At 45.5% G+C, this 23,943-nt stretch overlaps 1 protein-coding gene across 1 annotated transcript; it reads left to right on the forward strand.

Moving 5' to 3' along the window:
* Nucleotides 1-1,975: 1,975 nt before the first annotated feature.
* Nucleotides 1,976-17,226, forward strand: LOC135890968 (transient receptor potential cation channel subfamily V member 2-like). The gene is made up of 16 exons (XM_065418450.1): nucleotides 1,976-2,258; nucleotides 3,913-4,209; nucleotides 4,612-4,748; nucleotides 5,316-5,468; nucleotides 6,290-6,430; nucleotides 6,960-7,258; nucleotides 7,691-7,867; nucleotides 8,337-8,495; nucleotides 8,624-8,719; nucleotides 9,251-9,321; nucleotides 10,613-10,778; nucleotides 12,869-12,935; nucleotides 13,024-13,331; nucleotides 14,457-14,578; nucleotides 15,924-16,018; nucleotides 16,914-17,226. The coding sequence occupies exons 2-16, from the start codon at nucleotides 3,968-3,970 to the stop codon at nucleotides 17,003-17,005; spliced, it is 2,325 nt and encodes a 774-aa protein (XP_065274522.1). The 5' UTR covers nucleotides 1,976-2,258; nucleotides 3,913-3,967; the 3' UTR covers nucleotides 17,006-17,226.
* The last annotated feature ends 6,717 nt before the right edge of the window (nucleotides 17,227-23,943 follow it).

Genomic DNA, 23,943 nt, shown 5'->3' on the forward strand with positions numbered 1-23,943 from the left:
GGGTAATGACAGAGCAGAATCTGAGCCCTGGGCTCAGTATCTTGCATGGCAATGCAGAATAGGGACCACTCAAGATATTGGGCCTCGAGAGTGTTGTAGGCCCAGCTAAGCGGTGTGCTGCTGTGGTTGGGGAGTGCTCTGAATGTCATCTTGCACCGACACTGCTGAAAATAATGGAGGTTACACTAACTCCAGAGGCTTTGACTCTGCTGGGGGAGGAGGAGAAAGAACTGAAGAGACCACAGGGCGTTGGCTGAAGGAAATGCTCTGCGACTGGTGAATTTGAAGTGTACCATTGTTGGGAACTTACTGCTGGACTGATCAGGCTACGTGTACCACATATTCAGTTGCATTGGCAATTCTTGCACCAAAGGTTCCCGTAATAAGATGTCAACTGGTGGAATTTCCCTTCTCACAGTAGGACCCCACTATCCCACAGACTGGGCAAGATATGGCCCCCAAAGAAAAGACCACAGTCAGGATCTACCACCCTAATCTCGGATATGCAGCTCAGCATTTTCACTTCAGGTCTGGCTGCGATGAGTCAATGCAGACCATGTTGGAGAGAGGAATGGAACAAAATTCCCCATCTGCATTAGAGGAAGGAAGCTGAAAATGAATGATCAGTATGAAATCCTTCACCTGTGCATTAATTTTGTTTTTAGGAATCTCTTCTCTAAGTTTCGCCTCATTGCTGCTTTGCAGCACCTCCAGCTGTTCCAGTCCTGGGTTCACCCACAGTGTAACTGCCCTGGCATGGCAGCTGGGTTCCCTGTACATCATATTTTTGGAGTGGGAACTAGGGGTTGTCCCAGCACTTTGCTCTCCATCATGATGCAGCCAAGTTAGTCTTCCATCAAGAAGGAGCATGTAGATGAGATCAGAATTACAGCATCAGCTATCAACAATAAATAATGATTGAGTTGGGGTCTCTGACTATCTGCAAGGGGTCTTGTCCAGTGCTGCATCTCCAGGGAGCAATGGGGCATTGAACTGTGCTGCTGAAAACTGGAGCAACAGAGCCCAGCTCTTTAGAACTGGGACGCCTTTGTGCTATCCCTTGGGCTCGTGTTGTGCAGCTGATACTGTGGGTCTTTCTTGTTAACATTGTGGTTAAGCTGGTTCTTATTTCATTCTGATCTGAGCCTTTCCACAGCTTGGGCATGTGAAGCTATGTGTGGAAAAACTGGCTTTCCTAGGAAGTGGGCTGGTGGTAGATGTTTCCATGACAACTTCGCTCATCTTGGGGCTGATCCCTGAGCCTTGTGACATACTCGTGAGGAAAACCACTGGCTACAGAAAGAGTGGAGATAAAATTTACGCACCTCTCGTCAGACCTGAGCCTCCTGTGGTTGGTTGACAGCCTCAAAACTCTACCCCTCTGCATGGGTAACGAGCGGATAAGAATACAACTTGCAATGTACCGAGTGAGCCAGACATTGCCAGTATAACTGCCCTCATTGGCTCTCTAATATGGATTTCTTTCTTACTGCAAAATCCATCTAGTCACATCCTGCTCAAGCGCTTTGCCGCTCTTCCGTTATTCACTGAGTGGCTAGCCAGTGCAGAATCAATAGCTACTCCCTACAAGCAGCCTGGATTCCTCATAGGCACCAGCCAGGATCTCCACCTAGGGATGCTCTTTCTCACCATCAGCATGCAGTAGTGAGTGCTAAAAGGAGCACCGTTTCTTTTGCAGTGTAAGATTAATCTTACCTCTGCGTAAGAGCTTTTTCAAATCTTCATTTAACTTTTGCACTCTCGCTAGTGATCACTGGCATTTGCCTTTGCACTGAGGGGCGGTCAGCCTCTGTAAGCTCATCTGGGACCCGTCTATCAGGGCAGCAGCGTTTCTTGGGTGGAGCTCCTGCTCAGAATGTGTGCTGTGCTTTTCATTTGACTGCAGGTCTTGCTTTGTGCTGTGCAATTCAGAGTGGCTTGGTAGTTGACTAGCAGCCGCTTGAATAGACAGGGGAAAGCTCAGTTGGGGACCAAAGAATGCCCTCTCGATTCTCCAGGGAGCCAGAAACGAAGTGTATTTCTTGTAAGGTCTTTTTTTTAGGACACGTTTTGCTTTTGTTTTTAAAGAAAACCTGAAATGCCTTCTGAGTAAATAGGACTGTACATCTTTAAAGCACCGAGAAGGGATGGGAACTGCAGCTGAGAGAGAATTCAGGAACAAGAAGCCACAAAAACGCAACCTGGGTGTGGTATGAGTCATAAACACTTAGCTCTCTGAAGGCTTTGTGGCTGCCACAGTAAGTGTTGGTGGGGAGGGCATGAAGGGTGTGTTGGGACTGTGGGGCGTATGTTTGTGTGTGCATGGGGTGCTTGGCAATAGAATGGGGCCTAAGCTGCATGACTGAAGCCTTATTACAACTTAAAATAAAATGGTTAATATAGACTTTCCTTGCATGTGCCTTTGCATTTCTCTTGCTGTGAACTGCATGAAAATTGCTTTGTAAACATACACTGCCTAGATCTAAATAAGCCTCTCTGCATCCTAATCTAGAGCACAGTGCTTATACTGCGTTCCTGTGACGCTGCCCTGACATAGAATAGGGAGCCTGGCTTTCCAACCCTGCAGCATGATATTCCGGAGGACCTGTTAACTCTTTCAGACAGCGCATGTGCAGAAGGCACAGTTGATAAGGATGTTGTTTAGCTCGAATTGGTCATGGGTGTTTCCTTGCCTCCTCTTAGGCTCCTCTCAGTCATTCCCTCCTCTAGTGGCTCAGTGTGTTCAGCGGAAGCTTGCACAGGTGGGTCTGAGATCTAACCAGATATTTGTAAAGAGAGGGCTCAAAATGATGGAAAAAGAATATTGGAAATATTAGACTCTGGTGGGCTGGCCTGGTACTGTAATGGCTGTGCAGCAGATCTTGCTTCATTCTCCCTGGCTGGGAGCGATGAGGCTGCACTGTGCTCAGGCCAGGAGAGCAATATTTACCGGAATAGCAGCTGTACACGGTATGTGCATGTGCTCAGGTTGTTGATCAGAAGGTCAGAGCCCATGCGCTTGTGGATAGCGGTGGCTGGAGCATGCCACAGCTTTGAGGAGATGTTAGGCCATACACACTCATGTCTCAGTATGTGATGCAGCAGTCCACAAGGAACATACTGTGTGTTAGGCATGAGTTTACCCTGCAAATATATCCCCCTTTCCTACTTCCAAACAAAGAACTTGAGCAAACCTAACCCTCTCTTCCAATGAAGGCCTGTTGTTAATAATCTTATCTCATGGGGCTACTTGGTAGTTAGCCTGTACTGGGTACATTAAGACAAGAGCAATGGTGTCCGTGTCCTAAATGTTGATATTCCTCCCCTTCCCTTATTGCTGAGTCCTAATGGATTCCGTGCAGTACATTTTATCTAAGGACCCCATCCGTCAATAGCAGGTGAGATTATCTCCAAATGGGACATACTGCCAAGCACACCCTGCTGGTCTGTACTCTCTAAGCTGCTTTTACAACTTCTCTTTGATTATTTCCCTGCCCCAAAGACTATTTAAGGCCTTGATCCTCCAATCTGATGGGTGCAGGCAAGCTCATAGACCCGGGCAGAGTCCCACTGAAGTCAGCAGGTTTTTGAAGGGACCCACCCATAGATACAGTTGCAGGTACAGGCCCTTGAATGGTAAAAGTCTTTGGGGCAATGACTGTGCTGCCTTCTCCGTCTGCACAGCACTGAGTAAACTCTAGGTGTTCAACAAGTAAATAAAGACGTTTCACTGTGCAGATGGTACTAGACCATAGGGATCCCTGGACGATGGCTTGGGAACCTCTAGGTCAGTCCTATGGGGAGCTCTGTTGTTTTGTGAGAAAAGGAAGGAGCAGGGTGGACAAGGATGGACCTCAAGTGAGAGGTCTAATTCAGCTGCAATATCGAATGAATTCTTTCACTCTTTTGCAGATCTCTACTTTTACTGGGAGCAACTTTGATGATCTGAAGCATCGTTCTACCAGACATGGATACCTCAAAGCCTACGTACAAGAAGCCAGGCCTGTCACAGAACAGGCTGATCGGTTTGATAGAAACGGATGACAGCATCCAGGAAGGTAGTTCTGCAGCTGGTAAACAGGGAGAAAATAAAGGGGCCAAAGGAGGGAAGGAAAAACCACCCCTGGAGACTCCTTACAAGAAAGAGAGCAGTGACTTTGATCCAAAAATCAGGATTAACTTGAATTATAGACCAGGACTTTCCAGCAAGTAAGTAATTGTGGGATTTGCCCTTGGGAAGCCTTCCATTACTAAGTGAAATTCAAGCTGGTGCCAGAAACTTTGCAGAGAGTGAAAATGCATTCTTCCTGAGGGGGTGGTACGCAGATGGAGAGGGGTACATACTACCCCTTTCCCCCACACTCGGAGAGGGCACCTCTGTCTGGAACCAGAAGGTGCTGAGGCCAATACAAACAAACAAAAAAAGGGGTTGAGGGAGTTAGCTCTCTTTTTGTTCTTTGATTTGAAAGAGTTTAATTCTTTCTTCTGCCAAACCACCGTGCCCATCGCTCTTCTTACAGCGAAACCATAGCAGCTCCCCCATCACGGGAGACTGGTACATAATCTCTTGTGGAGTGTCTAAAACATGGTTAACTCTTCACATTTCTCCAGTAGCCAAAAGGACCCAAATCGCTTTGATAGAGATCGGCTCTTTGGTGCTGTCTCGAGGGGTAACCCGGAGGAGCTGGATGGTTTGCTTGATTACTTGAGCAGGACCTCTAAATTTCTCTCCGATTCAAGATATACAGGTAGATACGGGCTCAGTACTCTGGTGATTTAACACAGACATGCCTTGATAGTGGCCCGCATAGCTCAAAGGGTTTGTTGCTCACTTTGAATAAGCACCAAACCAAAAGTCTCTAGGCTCACAGCTCCCCCTGCCCACAATACGCCCTTCCACCAAATCAAAAGTTTGGACTCTGAACCTCTTGCAGCCACAAACAAGAGTTAGTGTGGTCTAGGGCTAGAGCACAGGGGTCTGGGTGCTGCTCCCAGCTCCGCCACTGGCCTTATGTCAGGCAAATCGCTTCCTTTTCCCATGTCTGACTTTCCCCATCTGTGAAATGAAGATAATGATGCTTTTACCCACCTGTGTGCAAAGCACTTTGAGATCTGTGGATGTAAAGTGCTAAGCAGTATGGTTTTTCTAAGCTCTTTGCGTCTAATGCAGGCTGGAAATACTGTGAGAAAGGGATTTTTAATTAATGTATTTAATGCTACATTGACAGTTAAGTTCTGGGCAAGATGAAACTGATGGTGCAGTCATGTACAAAGCACAGTTATGCCCCTCTCCATGCTGTCTCTCTCTCTACCAGATGCTGAGACGGGTAAGACCTGCTTAATGAAAGCCCTGCTGAATTTAAAAGATGGGACAAATCCCACTATCCCACTGTTGCTAGAAATAGACCAGAAGACTGAGAATCCAAGGCCACTTGTCAATGCTGCATGCACCAATAGTTACTATGCAGGTAAGGGTTCTCCGGGACCGTGTGTCTGACTTTGAGGTCAATAATCAGCAAGGCAGCAGCTATGGAAAATAATGGGAATTGGATGGATGCATAATTGATAGTATGCTGGAGTTCTTCGTTTGTGGATTGGGTATACCGATGGCCTGAACACAGAAAAGGGAGCTGGGCATTTCTGAGTTCTAATTCTGTCTCTGATACCTACTTCTCTGGCCTTGAGCAATTCACTTAACCTCTCTGTGCCTCAGTTCTCTCATCTGAGAAATGGGGGTAATACTGGCTTATTTACCGAGGATTATGGTGAGGTTCTGTTGTTAAGGTTTGTAAAGTGCTTTGGAGAAGGAAAAAGATTACGTAGTATTGTTCAGTGAAAACAAGTTACATTTAAGAAATGAATGAGTTCTGCCAAGTGGATTTATCCTTTTAATAGCAAATATTCCAAAGAAACATACCCCTGTGTGCATGTATATTACCTCTATCTTTCTAGATCATTATTACTGCTTCATGGTCAGATCTGAGATCTTATTGTAGCTCTAAGAGAAATTACACCGTTCAGCTCCTCATAGTCTTGCGGGAGTTTGTGTCTGACAGCTCATGTGCTCAGTGTTCAAATTGCATTGCCAACGGTCGCTGTTGCAAAGTCAGCATTTGCCACCAGTTCCCTGCACACAGTATGTCTGGGAGTCCATGATTATTTCACCATATTGACAGTATTGCTGTGGGTGATTTGATACGTTGGTGGGGTTTTCTGGAAAGGCCTTTCCTGCTCCATCTGTCCCTGGCACCATTACAACAAGCTCTGACTGTAATGCCTGTTTCCTTAGGCCAGACTGCACTCCACATTGCCATAGAGAAGAGGCACCTAGATTTAGTGAAACTGCTGGTAGAGAATGGAGCCGACGTCCACGCCAGAGCCCATGGTGAATTTTTCAGGAAGAAGAAAGAAGGAGTGTGTTTTTATTTTGGTAAGTCAGCATTGCAGGCTCCGGCTTGCTATCTGGGAACTCTGCAGTATGTGGAGATACTGTCTCATCCTGGGTTTGCCACTCCATGCATTTGGTGTAATCTCCTCCATTCCATAACCACAGGTGCCCCATCCTACTGGGGTAGCTAAACATCTTCACCAGACTGAGCTCTCCTCTGAACCAGTCGGTGCTTGCCTCCTGCTGTTCAGTTGTGTGCACTTGTCCCTGTCTAGGGACATGGGACTGCTTCAGACCCCCCACATGTGTGGACTAAGCCCAAAAATAGATGGAGGGACTGGGTGCAGCCAAAATCTGAGTCTGGCAAAGTGGTCCAGCTGCTCCCAGAAGTAGCGAGGGACTGTTTTTCCGTACCAATTAACTACAAAACATCCAAGCCTGAATACAGAGATTCAGCAAGAAAAAGCCCACCACTGTTACAGTGACAAGACTCTGCAGACTAAGATAAATAAATGTTCTTCCTAAAACTACTTTTTTTTTTTTTTTTCAAACCCTGCCTCCATCTTTCCAGGTGAACTTCCCCTCTCCTTGGCTGCCTGCACCAACCAGTTTGATGTGATAAAATACCTCCTTGATAACCCCTATCAGAAAGCCAGGCTCCAGGAACAGGATTCCCTGGGCAACACAGTTCTCCATGCCCTGGTGGTGATCGCAGATGACACCAAGCAGAATACTGAGTTAGTGTGCAAGATGTATGATGAGATCTTAAAGGCAGGCACGAAGATTAACCCAGCAGAGAAGCTCGAGGAGATAGTGAACCGGGCTGGGTTAACGCCACTGAAACTGGCTGCCAAGAAGGGCAAAGTAGAGGTAAACACCACGAGAGTGATTCTCTGGGCATGGCTAGAAATAGTGAGGACAGTGGAGTGAGTCCCCTGCCTAGAGGCTGGGTCTGATGTATGTGCATCGTACGTTACTGCACATGAGACTCTCCAGCAGTGCCACTGCAGGAGGCATGAAGAAACCCTCTTCCAGACCCTCGCGTTAGGAGCTGTGCTGATGTGATCCCAGCTGGGAGCTCCTGGGCTGGGTTGAGAGTTGTTACTCCTTTGACAGAGCTTGTAGAAGCTGTGCTTAGTTTGCCTCAAGTTCTTGGCCGGATCGTATATATGACCAAGAACATATCTGCAAAGTGTATGCAGGAAGCAGGGTTACAGGTTTGAAGAAAACTCAGGTACGCTGGGAATTTCATTTTACATCCTAATGTATAATTAGTATAATACACATAAACTTTCCCTTCAGATCTTCAGACACATTCTCCAAAGAGAGATCAAGGATCCAGAGTACCGGCACCTGTCTCGCAAGTTCACTGAATGGACCTATGGACCCGTCCATGTATCTCTCTATGACTTGTCCTCTGTAGATAGTTATGAGAAAAACTCTGTGCTGGAGATCCTTGCTGAGAGCAGTGACACACCAGTGAGTCCTGAGAACTTATTTAAAATCAAATACAGAATGGCTTTGTCCAGTTTTTTATAGTGTTGCTGTAAATCATGTAGATTAATTTGGCATTTCAGACTGTTTTATTTTAGGGAAATAAAATGTTTGAATTTGTTCATTATTAATGATGAGGACTTTACATATATGGTTAACATTATTAAACCCCTTCAGATTTGTTGCTAATCTGCAAGAAGGAAGGAGTTTGAGACATTTATATTCTGTTCCCTGACATGGAGCAGTGACTTAGCCTGGATCTCTCCAAATACAGGGCTATAGGATGCAGGCAGTATCCAAGTCCAATAGGATGCCAGGGTCCTTTCATTCTGAGAGGTCTGATGAAATAGACATGCAGGGCTTCTGGCCAGTGAATTCCAACACTGGATCAAGAAGGCTTTATGGTGATTCTGGATCTCTGACGACATGTTATTTTTTCTTCCTCTCACCCTAGAATCGATACAAGATGGTGGTTTTGGAGCCGCTGAACAAACTGCTTCAGCACAAATGGGACTCATTTGCTGCCAGGAGATTTTACTTAAGTTTTTTCTGTTATTTTATATTCATGGCCATCTTCACGGTCCTTGCTTACCATCGTCCCCTGCAGTTACAGGTAGGGCTGGCTTACTTGGATGGGGTGGAGTGAGCTTGAATGCTGGGGCTGTGGTTTAAGGGGTTTAAAGGGCTTTGGGTGGCTACAGCTCCCGCTGCTGTCTTCATATTCTTGTTTTTATCTTGCAGTCTCCATTTCGAGCAGAGTTCACAGCTATCGGCTTCTTGCAGCTCACTGGACAGATCATTGTTTTCCTGGGAGGCTTTTATCTCATAATTGCTCAGGTACAAAGATCTCTAACCTATCTGCTCTGAAATAAAACAGCCATCTCCATGGCATTGGTACACCACTCTTATTTATTTCCATAATACCATAAATGTGCACGAAGCTGCACAGATAAATGGAAGGAGAGGTTCTTGCCATCAGGTGCTTGCAATACAAGCAGGATATAGCAAGCAAAGGATGACAGAAAGGGAGGATTAGTAAGATGGGCACAATGTAAAAGATCACAAGAGGGGTTTTGTGTTATACAATAGTAAATATACATTAATTATTGGATACACTGTATTAAAAAGACACATACAAGATCTGTGGCTCAGTTACTATTTCTTTATTGGCTCTTTGTTACCGGGAGCCCTTTTCCATCACAGAAGAGGGATGGTCTGAATTTTTCTATCATTGGAGCAAATTATATAAATAAAAAGGCTCTGAAGAAACCATTCGCTATGCAGTAGATTATCCCAGCAGAGATTGGATTCAGATGTGTCTTGCTGCGTTAACAAACTATCCTTGTTGATTTCTGTCTTTTCTGATAGATTCTGTACTTTTTGAGGAGATGGCGGAACCTGAAGAATGTGCTCTCTGATGGCTGCATTGAGGTCTTTCTGTACGTGGGAAATGAAAGTTAATGTGAAATCAAACCTCTGTTAAGAGGCAGCTGAACTGGCACGAGGTAGCTAGGCGGGTGGTGAGCAGAAATGACCCATTCTCTCACACAGCGTGCTTGTTCTGCTGTTATGTCATCTTTCCAACCAACTCTTTGCTGGTTTCTTCCACCAGTTGCCTCTTGTCATAGTCCTAGATTGTGAGCTCTCTGGGTCAGGGACTGTCTTTCTCTTTTGTTCATTTGAACCCTGCCTGGTGCAATAGAGCCTTGACCCTTGGTTGGGGCATCTAGGTGCTACTGTAATACAGATGATATTAACATGAACTTTTTCTTCGAGTGCTTGCTCATATCTATTCCAGTTAGGTGTACACGCCGCGTGCACGGATGTCGGAAACTTTTTCCCTAGCAGCTACCCGTCGGGCCGGCTGTGGAGCTCCCTGGAGTGGCGCTGATATAGTGCTCTATATATGACCCTGCCGGCCCAACCCCCCTTCAGTTCCTTCTTGCCGGCTACTCCGACAGAGGGGACGGTGGGGGGGGGGAATGGAATAGATATGAGCAACACATCTCGAAGAACAACAGTTACAGAAAGGTGAGTGACCGTTTTTTATATGTGGAATTGCTCATTTAGTGACTGGGATTTGGCCAGGTGGCCAAGTGGACAGAGCACTGGACTGGGACTCAGGAGACTTGGGGTCCATTTCTGGCTCCACCAGTGGCTCCCATTGAAGTCATGGCATTGGGCATGTCATTTAATCTTCCCGTGCCTCAGTTTCCCAGTCTGTACAATGGGGATAATACACTGACCTCCATTTGTAACGCACATTGAGATCAATGGTTGAAGAGCACTATATGAGAGCGAGGTGTTTTTGTTAAGGGGAAGAGACTTTATAATTTGTGTGTGTGTGTATTTCTATATGTGATGGGTCTGATTCTCTCCATTTTTATACCAGTTACACGTGTGTAACTCCACTGAAATCAGGCCTGGTGTATGTGAATGTATCTGGTGGAAAAGAGATGAGAGTCAGGCCCAGTATCTCTGAGATTTTCCATAATGTGAACTTTGCTAACGTCTAACGAATCTGCAATATATTTGTGCAGAAAGTAGGTTGCAGATGGATTTAGATACTAACTCACCTATAACTACAGGGTCTGATTAGCTGCCACTTTATACCCCATTGGGTAACCCTGCAAGATGCAGCTGGCTGTGCCCAGTGTGACACAAAAAGGATTTGGCATTGAGACTTTCAGCTCACTGTGTGACTATGATTGTTACCTCCCCTTCCCCCAGCTTGCTCCAGGCATTCTCGCTGCTGCTTTCAGCTGTGCTGTATATTGTGGGTTCAGAAGACTATGTGCCGACGATGGTATTCTCCTTACTGCTGGGATGGGTGAACATGCTGTACTACACTCGGGGCTTCCAGTGGACTGGGATCTATTGTGTCATGATACAGAAGGTCAGTATGGAGAAACAGCCTGTAAGAGATGCTCAGGGACATGAGGCGTTGTCCAAATGCTGCAGTTACTGTTCTCCTGTCAGGACCATCAGAAACATGCAAGGAGCTAATACGTAGGCTGTGGACCCTGAAATTCCATGCCGTTTGAGTAAATGTATTCTCTCGGGGGAGGTGGAATGCTGCACGAGGCAGACCACTGGCTCAGTTTGCAGCAGGTTTTCAAATACTGGCTCAAGTCACAAGAAAAAATGAGTTTGTTAGGACTCATCCTGGTCCCCCACAGTAACCTGTCACAAAAAAAATCCCCCCAAACCAAAACACAATACCAAACAGAGTGGCAGTCTGTTCAGGAGATGTTTCCTAGCATTGGAAAGTCTGGATTGAGGCATATAAGCAGATTTTTTTGTGGTGCTCAGGATTGGAGAAGCATGTCAGAGATGAGGTAAGGAAACTGTTTCTGTGCTTGTTTCATTTAAATTAAGATGATTAAAAGCAGCATTTTTCTTCTGCATAGTAAAGTTTCAAAGCTGTATTAAGTCAATGTTCAGTTGTAAACGTTTGAAAGAACCACCATAACGTTTTGTTCAGTTACAAACATTTCAGGGGTATGAACAGTTCCATTCCCGAGGTGTTCGTAACTCTGAGGTTCCACTGTATGTCATATTCAACCTTTGAAAACAGCAGGGTCTGAAGGAAAGAACTTAGGGCTGGGAGCCAGGAACTCCTGAGTTCTGAGCTCAACACTGCTACCCAATTGCTGTGTGACCTTGAGCAAGTCTCTCAGCCTTTTATATCTGCACTTCCTCTGGGATGCTTTCTCGGGGCACTCAGGCCTGAGAGTCATCTTGTTACCCCTGCCTCAGGGGGAGAAAAACTTGCTGCTGCTAAACTGGGTGCCAGCTCCCTGACACCCCAGTCTATTAGACACCCAAACAATCTGCCCAGAACTCTGACAGCCTTTACTCTGCATTGCAGATAACAGTCCCCGAACACCTCAGAAGAGTCTCCCTGTGGTGTCCAGCCCCTTTCACTGGACATTCACAGTAATTACCAAGACCACTGCCTCCAGAGAGACCACATATCCCCCAGCTTGCTTGGGTCAGCCGAGGATGCACTCTTTACTTAATATCACAGTCCTGAGATGAATTTATAATAAAAAGAAAAAGTGTATTTACAAAGAACAGAGAATCACAGATTCAAGTGAGCAAGAATTATGGAAACAGAGATGTTTATAATAAATCAGAAGCATAACATGCAACTAAGGGACTAATCATGACCTTGACAGGCTACTCTCCTGTATCTCAAAACATTTCTGCCCTCAAAGATCTTATGCAGAGCTTGCTGATCTTCATTCAATTCAGGATCCAGGTTGTTGTGAACCACCCCCTTCCTCCAAGGATGTTCCTAAGTGAAAGTTTGTCATTGTTTCTAGAGGCAGGAAAACCCCTGGTGCTCAGAGTCCTGTGTGCTCTCCCCTGTTGGTTTCACTTCCCCCCCCCCCCCAAACTGTTGTCTTCATATGCAAATAGCGCTTCCCGTGTGTTGGTTTCAAAATGATTAATTTACATTAGAGACAGGGTGGATAGGCCGTTCTAGGTCGCTTTTTCTGGTGAAAGATGCTTATCAACCCTGCCTGGAACACAGATTCTAAAAATATTTTCTGTATATACATACAACTTTTAAAATAACACCCATACTTGCATCTCTCAATGCTTATGACGACCAGTATGGCGTAAGCTTTCCTTTGGTCCCTCACAACATTCTTTATAGATAAATATGATGACAGCAATGAGTTAGGTGTACTGAGTTTGTCAGGCCTGATAGGCGTTGGTGACTCAGAGCAGTGAACCACCAGTGGGCCTCTGTATCACATCCTCATCTATTGAATGGGAGTAATAATACTTCCTGACCTGCCTCCCTTGCGAGGGACTGTGGGGATTAATGAGTTAATGTTGCCAGAACTGATGCAGAGCCAAATATCATTATTTGATAGGTCTGCTAGTTTCCTGTTGTCCTGGTGATTTTGTGCTGTATAAACATCATGTGAGGTTATTGGTGATTAATAACACTGCCTTTTGCTCTGTCCCCAGACTATCCTGAGGGACCTGCTACGCTTCCTCGTGGTTTACGTGATCTTCCTCTTCGGCTTTGCGGCAGGTGAGGATTGACTCAGCACCGTGTTACAGGCAGACCTGCCAGGAGGGAGACTTGCTAAGAAAGATTCATTGTTCTGCTTTTGTTGCAGCTCTGGTCACCCTCACAGGGGAGGCCCCTCCGGCTTCCCAGAACACGTCTGTTACCCCAGAGGACGGCGCTAAAGACCATGTTGTGTACAGTGGGCTGCTGAGCACTTCCTTGCAGCTCTTCAAGTTCACCATTGGCCTGGGGGACCTGGAGTTCCAGGAGCGTGTGAAATTCAAATACTTTGTCATGCTGCTGCTGCTGCTGTTTGTGATCCTGACCTACATCCTCCTGCTCAACATGCTGATCGCCCTCATGAGCGAGACTGTCACCAATGTCTCTGGTTACAGCAAGAGCGTCTGGAAGCTGCAGGTAAGTCTGTTGCACCGCTCACCTGGTCTCCAATATAGGCCTTATAACATATTATGCGCTAAATGTGGGCCTGTGGGAGCCATTTACAACATCCTCCTGCCGTGCATGCACTGGGATATAAGATTTGACGTTTTTGCTGAGCTCTAAGGTTTTATTTAAAGTAGTAAAAGTGTAATGAGATCTTTCTCTCTCCACATTTCTATAGTACCCATCACCTTAGTATCTAAAGTGCTGAGATATGTGCCTTCCAGATCTACTTGTAAAGACTGTGACCTCCTTAATGGATGGGACTGTACATTTTAAGTGGTGCTTTGTCACTTCCCTGCCTCTGGGAGGGAAGAGGAAGTAATGCTGCGCAGGTGGTGCTTGTTGAGGGAAATTAACAGCTGAGTTTACTGGGAGATTTATTCCAACTCCTCAACCTGGGAGAGCTGATTCTGGTCTTCCAGATGCTCCATGCAAGCAAGCTCTCCTCGCAGATTGAGTGACAGCACCTTCAGCCAATAAACACTGGCTAAAACCCGACAGCATCACAACACTTTCATTGGTTGAGCATACCCTGGGAGCAAAACCATGTTAGGAGACAGATGTTTAACCCTTTTGCAGGTGTCATGCTTTTGTTACTTGAGATGTTTCTGTTCTCGTATGTAGGGCTCTGTTAAGATTTGTCTGTGTTTTATACCTTCTGTTGGCTTACCCTGGTTTGGAGGAATTTCTAATGTGGTTAGCAGCTCCTTCCATGACTGCTTGGGCATTGCCTGAACTAAGGGAGACCTTGTAAGGTGACAGTAGGCAGCACAGGCTGTGCTTAGTCAGTCTGGGAGCTAGAGAGAACTACAGGATCTGTCAGAGTCCAAAATCCCCTTTTATACTGATGGCAGCCCAGTCCTATCTTTTTCTCTATCTAGAAAATTACAGAGTTTAAAGTACTTTCTTAAGCCCACAGGCCTAGGAGACTTTAGGGTATTTCCTGACAGCAGTAACAGAGCCAAGGAACATTCACAAAAGTGCCTTTCCAAGTCACGATACTTGGTGGATGGGGAAGACTTGATCGGAACTTAGGCTAGCTCAGCACCTGGGTTGTGGCTGCACCAGTTCCGCTCTAACATGGACTTGTATCCTCAGAGAGCCATTGCCATTCTGGAAATAGAGAAGTCCTGGCTGTGGTGCCCAAGAAGGAGGCAGAGATCTGGCTGCTTCTTGTCGGTGAGCCTTGATGATAAGAAAGATATGAGATGGTGTTTCAGGTAAGATAGAAAGTGGAGGCAGCTTCCCACATTCTGAATTCTGTGTCTGCGTGCTGGCATTATGTGTGAATGGGGGAGCCTGGTTTGTTCATGCATATATATATGAGAAAGGCACCTATGGATACTCGATTATCTAGGAGTGAGTAGGGTAATGTCTTGATTCCCCCCCCGTCTCATATGTGTGTGTGTGTGTATATATATATATATATATATAATGTGTGTGTATATGAGAGATGGGGGTGGAGGGGAATCAAGACATTACCCTACTCACTCCTAGATAATCGAGTATCTGTAGGTGCATTTCTCATGCTCCCCCATCACCTTTGTATCTAGGCATCATGTAGTGCTGGTACTTCTACTACCTTGTGTTACAGCCACGAGACTGTCATTCTCTCTTCCACTGCCCCTTTCTCCTGGAATGGGGCCCTTTGACCTGCAAGCTTGATCCTGAAAGGAAAGCAGCTGAACTCAGTCCGAGTGGTTTCAGTCAGTTGCAGCACACAGCAGTGGAATTACCGAATCAAACTCCCCATGGCCTTGTCTACGCTAGTACTGTACTATTCCCAGCATTGGTTTTGGATGCATGCAACTCCACTGATGTTAGCAATGCTGGATGCTGTGGTGTAATCAAGCCTCAGCCATTTTACTGACGTGTCATCTTGCGCTGCTCTGAGAAGGTAAAAATGCTGGCAGCTCATCTACACTTGCGCTTCCACCCTTGCTACCAATGGTGGAGCTGTCCCGGTGCTAGACCACCTGTGGGAAGAGCATTAATGTTCCTGGCTGTGTGAATGCTGCTTGATAACACCTCTGCAACCTGCTAAGTGAACCACAAAGTGGCAGAACTCCCTTTGTTCATGTAAAGTGTGGGAGACTGGGACTTGGAATATCCCTTATCCTCATTCAACAGAGGGAGCCAAATCCAGAGCGCTCTGATAATGACACCAGGACCTTATGGATTGCATTGTGTTACTCCATGCGTAGAGACTTTTTGCTGCGGGAAAACTCCTTTAGTTAAGTGTGTCCCCCTTCAAGGCACTGGGGTGTTATTATTTAAACACCGGCACTGTTCACAACACAGAGGAAGATACAGAACTAATGCACTCCACAGGGCTTACTAGCTAAATAAGAACTCCCTTGGCAACAATGCCTTTTGTGGTACAGCCACTGCTGCTGCCGCCAAGTCATTAGTGCTGTGCTGATGAGACCACCATCCATCAGAATGGATGCCACTGAGATGCCAGAGATGCAGCCTTGGTACGCAGCTGTATGATCAGAATGTTTTGCCCCCATGCCTCATTGTCTACTGGCTGATGGGGGAAATTGTTCTATTTTCTGTCTTCAGAGTGGAGGAGATTAACTGGGCCAACTGGGAAAAGGAGCTGGGAGTCATCAAGGAGGATCCTGGGAACTCCAGAGACTTGGAAATAGAATCCCTAGGTAAGACATCCCAGGGCTGAGCAGAGGATGTCAGCCCCTTTTCTACTACCTGCTGGGCAAATGCTTTGTGCACTTTGCCTGTTATCTCTTTGGTGGACTCTGTGTGCCAGAAATTCCAGGTGGGTTTGCCCTCACCTCACCCCCAATACCTCCAGTGAAACTGCTGTCTATCAAGTGTCCTGTAGCTAGGGCACCTTCATTTGTGATCTGGTCAGCGCACACAATCTAAGTAGGTTTGGGTCTGTTCAGTACTTGAATGGGGGACGCCTTAAGAAAAATAATGTTCTGTAGTAAACGCTGTTGAGGATTCAGTTAAGTGCCTTCAAGTCCAAACTAAACCAATGACCCAGGTGTTTCTCTTTATAGGAAATGTAAAACTAAGGTCCAGACCCAGGGTGTTGCTAAAGGTCCCAGGGCACATTCAGCAAGAGTCTGGGTTTTCACCTTGGCATTGTGGCCAAATTCTAACTTGTAGAATCACATGCTACTTGCCTGAACATCCTCTGCACTTTCAAGTGGATACAGTCGCCTCCCCACCTCCTGTCCTAAGCTGTGGTGCAGCGTTACTGTGCATGGTTAAGCAGCCCTACACTGAAAACAGAGATTTGTTCCTTTCAATTAAAATATATTGTTTGCTTAATCTGCCAGATCTTGTGTAGGAGCCCGATCAGGATTAACCCGACCCTTTCACTGTTCCATCTTTGTTTGGTCTCCAGCTGCTGGCCTAGAGGGAGTGGGATGGGGAGGTTTACAGCACTTCAAAAATGCCTCAAATAGAATTGTTTTAGTTTTCTGTAAATCTGCAATAGCCCCAGGACCGGCTCAATACCCTCCTCCTTGCCTTTGTCATCTCCCTGCTAACTAAGGGCCACCATTGTTCTGTCTCCTGTTACAGTGAAGAGAGTGCGGGACAGGATGTCACGGGGGCAAGCAAACTCAGCAGCACTGGAGGAGCAGTTGCCGTTACAACCATTAGCCAGCGACTGAGATGAGGCCACTAGAAGAGGACAAGCCAAGAGACTGTAGCATGTTCTCGGCATCGGGATCCTGTTGTTGCTCCCATCCCAATGAATTCTTCATTCTGTGGTGCCACTAATATTGAGATGGAAAAGTAATCAGTATTAACATGTCTCATCAAAGACTGTTTCAGTCTGTTGCTTTTATGCATACAAAGTATTTCCTTTGAAGAAATCATTTCTGTTCAACTTCTTCTGCCTGATACTTTCTTCCTACAATGCTTAAAAAGAGTGTGTGTGTGTGTGTGTGAGAGAGAGAGAGAGAGAGAGAGGGTGTGTATCCTGGATGGGCTGGCTTTGTAATCTAAGCCTCAGGTTTGAAATTTCTCTCTGGAAGCCTGGGTTAAAATTTCAGTTGGATCAATTTAGCCCTTCATGCTGGTGAGACAGAAAAATTTAGTTCCATGCAGCTGTGTGTGTAGATCTTTTGGATGATACTTTTCCAAGCACAAGCCCTGTCTGCTGTGTGCTGACAGGATAAGATACCATGTACTTTTTATGAGAACAGAAGTTTGTCCTAGTGTTTGTGGCCAAAAATATTTTCCCTTCTGCACTGTTATCCTCAGTCTCATATTTGACTGCATTTCAGGCAATCTATCTGGGAAGTGCTTTGGAATTAAAGGTGCATAAAGCGTTGTTCAAAGTTTCTGACTGCATGACGTTGGCTTGTATGCAAGACAGTGTGTGTCACTTTGGGAGGTATGTTAAGAGGTATTCAAGCTGAAACATTAAGCTCAGTGCAACAGCTTCTATCAGCAACGGTGGCAAATCTAGGCATTTTGACAGTCTCAAAACCACTGACCTATATCTGAATTGAAGGTGGCAAAATCACTTGAAAGTTGTCTGCTTTGCTAGCAGCTGCACTAAAAGCTGTTTCTTATTAAAATTGTGACTTAGAAATGCAAATTTATATGACATCCCTTCCCCACAGATGTGCTCTTCTTCAAACGAGAGCAGCTGAGCACTGCATATCAGAGCTTCTTGAAGATGCAGGGGTTAATGCAACCTGTGCCATTTTCACCCTTCTTAAACAACTTCCTGTTTGGTCTTAGTGGGCTTCTGTCATGCTCCAAATGGTTGCTAAGATTATGTTGATTTTCACATGCTGACCACCTCAGACAGGGAGAGAAGCATGCTGTGAAATTTTGCTGGAAAGCAGGAAGAGAAATAATGTCTCAGTTTAGTCCTCTGTATAAAAAAAGTGTCAGCTTGAAAAACTTTCCATACGGTATCAAGTGCACCAGGGGTGTTTCACTGAAAGAGTTTGTCTCAGGGGTTTCTAGAGCTCCACGTACACACTACCTGGAGCGGGAGACCCAGGAGTGGAGGAGCACAGGGGATGATGTGCTCCGAGTCAGGGTTGGAGTGTGTTGGCAGAGTTGGGCGCAGCCCCTGCTTGCCCTAGGCCAGGCTCAAACCAGTGCTATCGGACCCTCATTTTCCTGAGCACTGAAACGTGACAGAGGGTGACCTCCAGCCAATTCCTGCATCCACTTCTGAAATTGTAAATGCATCATCTTGGTTTCCAATGCGTCTTTGATCAGAGGGAACAGCCAGAGGCAGTGCTCAAAGAAGCATTTTAATACTAAAATGTTGGGGAAAGTGAGTACGCACTATGGCAGATTCGGCAAAGCAAGACCTGCTGTTTCAGATCTCTGCCTGGAGGCGGAACAGGGAAACCAGGCAAGTTGTCATACAGAGATGAATCGACCCTCAGTCCTTTTGCTGAAGTGATACTGTCATGGATTGATTCCTTTCCCTCCCTCCCCACCCTGGTGGTATGTGACTGTCTGGTGTTCTTACCACCTTCTCAGCTGACTCTCCCTGCTAAATCTCAGACCCCTGCTCTAGCTGCTAGATCACACTTCCCCGGGCATCACTGTCTGCTGCCTCTTACGGGTGAACGTGGCAAATCACTTGAAAGTTGTATGCATTGCTAGCAGCAGCACTAAGGGCAAGAAGCTGTAGCAGGATTTCCTGGTGCTGGGAAAAGCTCTGTTTCCTTAGTTCCTGTCTCCCCATGGAGCTGGAAAGGCAGGTACATGCAGAATCTTAAATGTTTTACACATTCATTTATTTTATTGATTCTTCACATTTTACAAGTTGAGCTCTTAGTCGGAGGAAGCCAAAGGTGTATCTGTCACACCAGCAGGATTAACGTCCTCTGTAAACAAAGCATAACCCACAATAAGCTGGGGTGGAGAGCTCTCTTTTCTAAGGGAATCTGCTTCCAACGCCTTCTGGAGAACACCAGAGCAAGAAATTATTAGGAGCTACAGTTATCCTAATTCTGAGTCAGAGCAAGTTTCATCATTTAACCTCCCACCCTGAAATCTTCTGAGGCAAAAAGAAATCAGTAAATCACTAAGGAAAAACTGTGAAGGGGGAGAGAAATGGATCTTCAGTTCTCCTTTCAGGAGGTCAGAGTGCTGTAGGATTGGCTTTTCTTATGTAGAGCCTAAGAGAGCTCCCCCAACTCTTACTAAACGTACTTACTATTCTCTGGTTTGTGGCTAGCAGAAGGAGGCTTTGAAACCCAAGCCAAGGGGCTCTCAGCCCCTGAGAGAAAGAGAAGCTCTGAAAAGCTAGATGCTGCAGCCAAGTCTGCACAAGCTGCAGGGAGTTAGTTCTGCACCAATTCAGCTTGCAGACCTCTGATGCAAGTTGTTTCGTGACTAGCAGTGAGCTTTGCAACCATCGGGAATACAATTACATTCTAGAAAAGGTTGGGTTTTTTTTAAATGTTTCCTCTGGAGCTTTTAAAAACTCTTCATTTCTGAGAAGGCTTCAGACCTGCTGACTGTCTGAGTCACAGTGTGGCCAGACAGACAAGGATAGTGTGTGTGTAAGACTATCACGCCCACTGTCTAACACATGCTTCACGTTCTCTTCTGATGTAATTTCTTCTCTGCAAAAGGAGCAGGCAAATATCTGTGAAATTGGAATAATGCTGCCTCTCTGTGCCACGAAGCTTAGTTGTTGAACATTTATAAAGCACTTTGTGATCCTTTGGGGTACGGGAGCTAAGAAAGGGCAAGGTAGTAATATACTAACCTCCTTTAGTATTGGGTACGTTTTTCTCTCCCAAGAATGTTGGGCATAATAAACACAGAAGCTGCAAGCTGGGGAAGACCAGCCTGTTTCTAGAAACGCTCCCTCTACTTCCCTGCCTTTCTGAGTGATTTCAGATGTAATGGAACTTCTCTAGCCCCTGAGCATTGCCAGTCTGTGGGGAAACCAGTTCTCTGCCAACATGAACCAGTTACTTGCGGCTATTTCTGTGCAACTGGAATCCAGTCACAAAATAGGTCAGAGCAGTGCGCCGGGCAGGCGAGACAGGTGGAAGGGGTGAGGAGGGGCCTCCACTTGCTCTGGCCCAGGGTCCCACAAACTCCTAATCCGCCTCTGGGTCAGAGTAGAATGCAGCACGGGTATTTAATGAACACATACTGACCCTTCTGACTCCTAGGCCTTGCCCCTATGAAATGTGGTACAGACACCCCAAAACGGGGGACACTGGGAGCAAAGGATTGGCAGCACAGGGGGTGGAAGTGATAAGGTTTCCTTTTGTGTGCCCTACATTTTCAGTAAACTTCCCTTTCAAGAGCCAACATTTCTGATACTAACAATGTTCTAACCAGGGAGAGAGAAGCAGCGTTGTGTGGGAAAGAGGAAAACCTGGGTCTAGAGTGAGCGATGTCTGTCATGAGGCACATCTGAAAGGTGACGTACCTTTTAAATCCCTACTTGAGTGTGTTGAAGTTTATTCCACTCTGTTACCAGGATATTTCCATAGGATGATGACACCTCCAGGTAGCTAGCATGGAAAGTGAAGATGGATAGTGCGAATACCTCACTTAGCAGCTTTCAAAGGTAACCCACAAGGATACCCTGGTGATGGCTACAGATAGACAGATAGAGGCACTGGTAAAAATGGTCTGTCTGTAGTTTGTCGTCTCGATATTTAAATGTAATTTTGCTAGCGTACGCACTGAAACCTCAACTAGGAAATCCACAACAGACTTGCTTAACCTGTGTCTCAGCAACCAGCAGTCCTGAGAGAGTCATCTGCAGGCAGAGTGCAGATATTGTATCTACAGTCCTGCATTGTTCAGGTGAAAGCCAGGAACAGAGTTATGAGGTCCCTTCCATGCCTTCTCTTTTTAATAAGTAAGTGAATTTTATTTATTTTCTGCCCACCTACATTAGAAAACATAAGTCTTGGACTGTGAAAAGAAAGTTGTGAATTTGAGGACTCAAGGTGGTCACTTAATCTAACCAAGTAAAGTGCTTTATGCCTGCAGCGTATTTTGGAAGTTTCAAGGTTTCAGCACTTGTTGTAGATACACTGTATAAAAGTTCTCGTTGCAAAATGATTGGTTTTCTAGTATTTCAGCATGATCAGCAAATGGTGGGGGTGGGGATGGGTATTTCAGTGTCTTGTAGTTCTTGCAATTCTCTAGAAAAAGTTCATGTTAGTGAAATCCACTGGGCTCAGCTGTATTAAGGGGACAGACATGTAGGTGCTCAGATACTATAGTGGTGAGGATCATATAAGTGCCTGGGTATACAAATAGACTGCCCTATATAATCATGATGAATCAACTGAGAACATTCTGCTCTCATTTACATAGGTAAAAAGCTATATTTAGTCAGTGAGGTTACTGTCTTTACACTGTTGTAATGGAGAGCCGAGTGTGGACCAATGTCTTTATGTCCATCAGCTCCCCCTTTTATAAGCATCCTTAGGGATACATGTCCATGCACCAATCAGGAAATGCATTCAGAAATTCATTGCCCATGGAGGTTTGACTGGCTGAACTCTGATCAAGTGTTCTGAACTTAGTATTTAGGATAAAAAGAGAACCTCTTTCTCAGCCCTTTATTTGGAAATAAGAATTGATAATATAACTAGGAGGCAGATATTAATTAGAAAATTCACTCTGAAATTCTAGAAGTAAGAAGTTAAATATAAATGAGGACAAATAGCTGTTTAAAAACCTACGGACTTTTGACATTTGTCAGTACTTCAGAGAAGCCACATAACATCATTGTTATAGAGACCGTTATAAGACCCTGTTTTCAGTTGATTATAACTTTTGCCAAACTTTAACCGTTCAGGTTGAAATTTTCCATGCTAGGCTGGTGATTTATTTTGTGAAAGTTTCAATAAAACTTGTTCAGTCATTTCTGAGAATGAAATTAGTGACAAATATGGCGTTTTGCTCAGCTTAGAGAATTCTTACAACCATTTAGTTGAGTGCCTCTATGTTTTGGAGCAGGGACTTGAAATTTGTGAGTGGAGGTCAAAGATATGCTGTTTGCCATCCCTGTGAAAATTCTCCCAAATTTGGCCAAGCAACAAGCCTCTGAAAAATCACAGTTTGCACATACTCTTTAGGGACTTGCTGCCGTTTGTCAGCTAAATTCTCTGAAGATTGCATTTGCATTAATCCTGCTTCATCACTATGCAGTTCCTCTGTGCTGAATGGACTGCACGGGCCCTATCTGCATAGAGCAGTGGCTTTTAACCTTTTTTCATTTACAGTTTTTTTTGAATGGAGGTGCAGACCACTTTGGAAAGCTTAGACACAGTCTGCGGACCGCCAGGGGTCTGCAGACCACAGGTTGAAAACCACTGGCAGAGAGCAATTGAGGATGCTTCATTTCCAGGCTGCTCCTTGCAGCTACTCCCCGCAGGAGCTCGGAGCTCTTTTGTCACCAAGCACCGGAAGTGAGACCCAGGAGACTGTCTCCTGTGTTTTCCATGCACCCAAGCAGCTTGGAGGAGAAGGTGGAATCAGCCTGACTCCCATGAAGCAACGAAGGAGGGGATAAGAGGGGAGGGAGTAGCAACCTTAATTCAGCCCCCTTCTGCATATGTATTTTGTTACAATCTTGACGTGATCATATACAATTTCCTCCACAAGACCCCTACCTTATTCAGTGCACTGGCTGGACAATGCTCTGGGGATGAATCAGGGTTGTGTAGGAGACTGTTGTCTATAGAACCCCTTCCTCATCTGTGGCAGAAGTTGGAAGGTGTGTAGTGAATGAGGCAGGAGAATGCAGGAAGAGAGAGAATGGTCACATGGTTAAGGCAGTTGAATGCTGCCCTGGAAAACTGGACTGGCCACTTGTGTTCCTTATTTTATGGGTGCTCAACTTGAGACTGTGTGATTTGATTTGCAGAAGCACTGGTCACACAAAGCTGCAACTGAAGTTGTTTGGAGGAACGCTTTGAACATATCAAGCACTATAAAAATGCTAAACGCACTGAGAAATCAGGCCCAGGGCATCTCGTGTTAGGCACACAAAATTAGTGGACATTGACAATTTTGGCTTTAATCTCTCTGTGCTTCAATTCCCCATTAATAAAATAGGGCTAATCCTACCACTGCACCTCACAGGTGCGTGAAGATAAATTCACGGATGTTTGTGAAGCACTCAGATAGCACAGTGAGGATACCTTAGAAGAGTCCACGAGGAAATAAATAATTTGCAGGCTTTGGCTGGTGTGTGGTGAATAAGTCTTGAGGCCACACCCTGAAGGATGAGGATAAAAAGAAATATTGCCCAGCTACCCACAGAGTGAGCATCCTCCACCTGGTGCATCGAACGAGGCAGGGTTCCCTTGGAAAAAGCAGTATGTGTATCAGAATGCATAATCACAAGGGGGGCGAATTAAGGGTGCACAGGTAACATTAATTCTGGCAGTTCCTAAATTCGGAGTGATTGGCTTTGCAACCTTAATGTTCTTCAAACATAATTTTTGTGTGCGTGTGTTAGATTGCATGCATCTGAAATAGTTTTTATAGGTCAGCCATTGAAGAGTAGAGTATTGTCTGTTAGGTGTATTCTAGGATACTAACATTAGGTTAACATGCTCAAGCTCAGAGTTATAAGTGA

Source organism: Emys orbicularis, chromosome 17 (genome assembly GCF_028017835.1).
Source record: "Emys orbicularis isolate rEmyOrb1 chromosome 17, rEmyOrb1.hap1, whole genome shotgun sequence".
Classification (NCBI taxonomy): Eukaryota; Metazoa; Chordata; order Testudines; family Emydidae; genus Emys; species Emys orbicularis.

Coding starts and splice junctions, on each gene's coding strand:
- LOC135890968 (XM_065418450.1), top strand. CDS start 3,968: ATGGATACCTCAAAGCCTACGTACAAGAAGCCAGGCCTGTCACAGAAC. Junction 7,259..7,690: donor CCAAGAAGGGCAAAGTAGAG/GTAAACACCACG, acceptor CTTTCCCTTCAG/ATCTTCAGACACATTCTCCA. Junction 12,936..13,023: donor CCTCTTCGGCTTTGCGGCAG/GTGAGGATTGAC, acceptor CTTTTGTTGCAG/CTCTGGTCACCCTCACAGGG.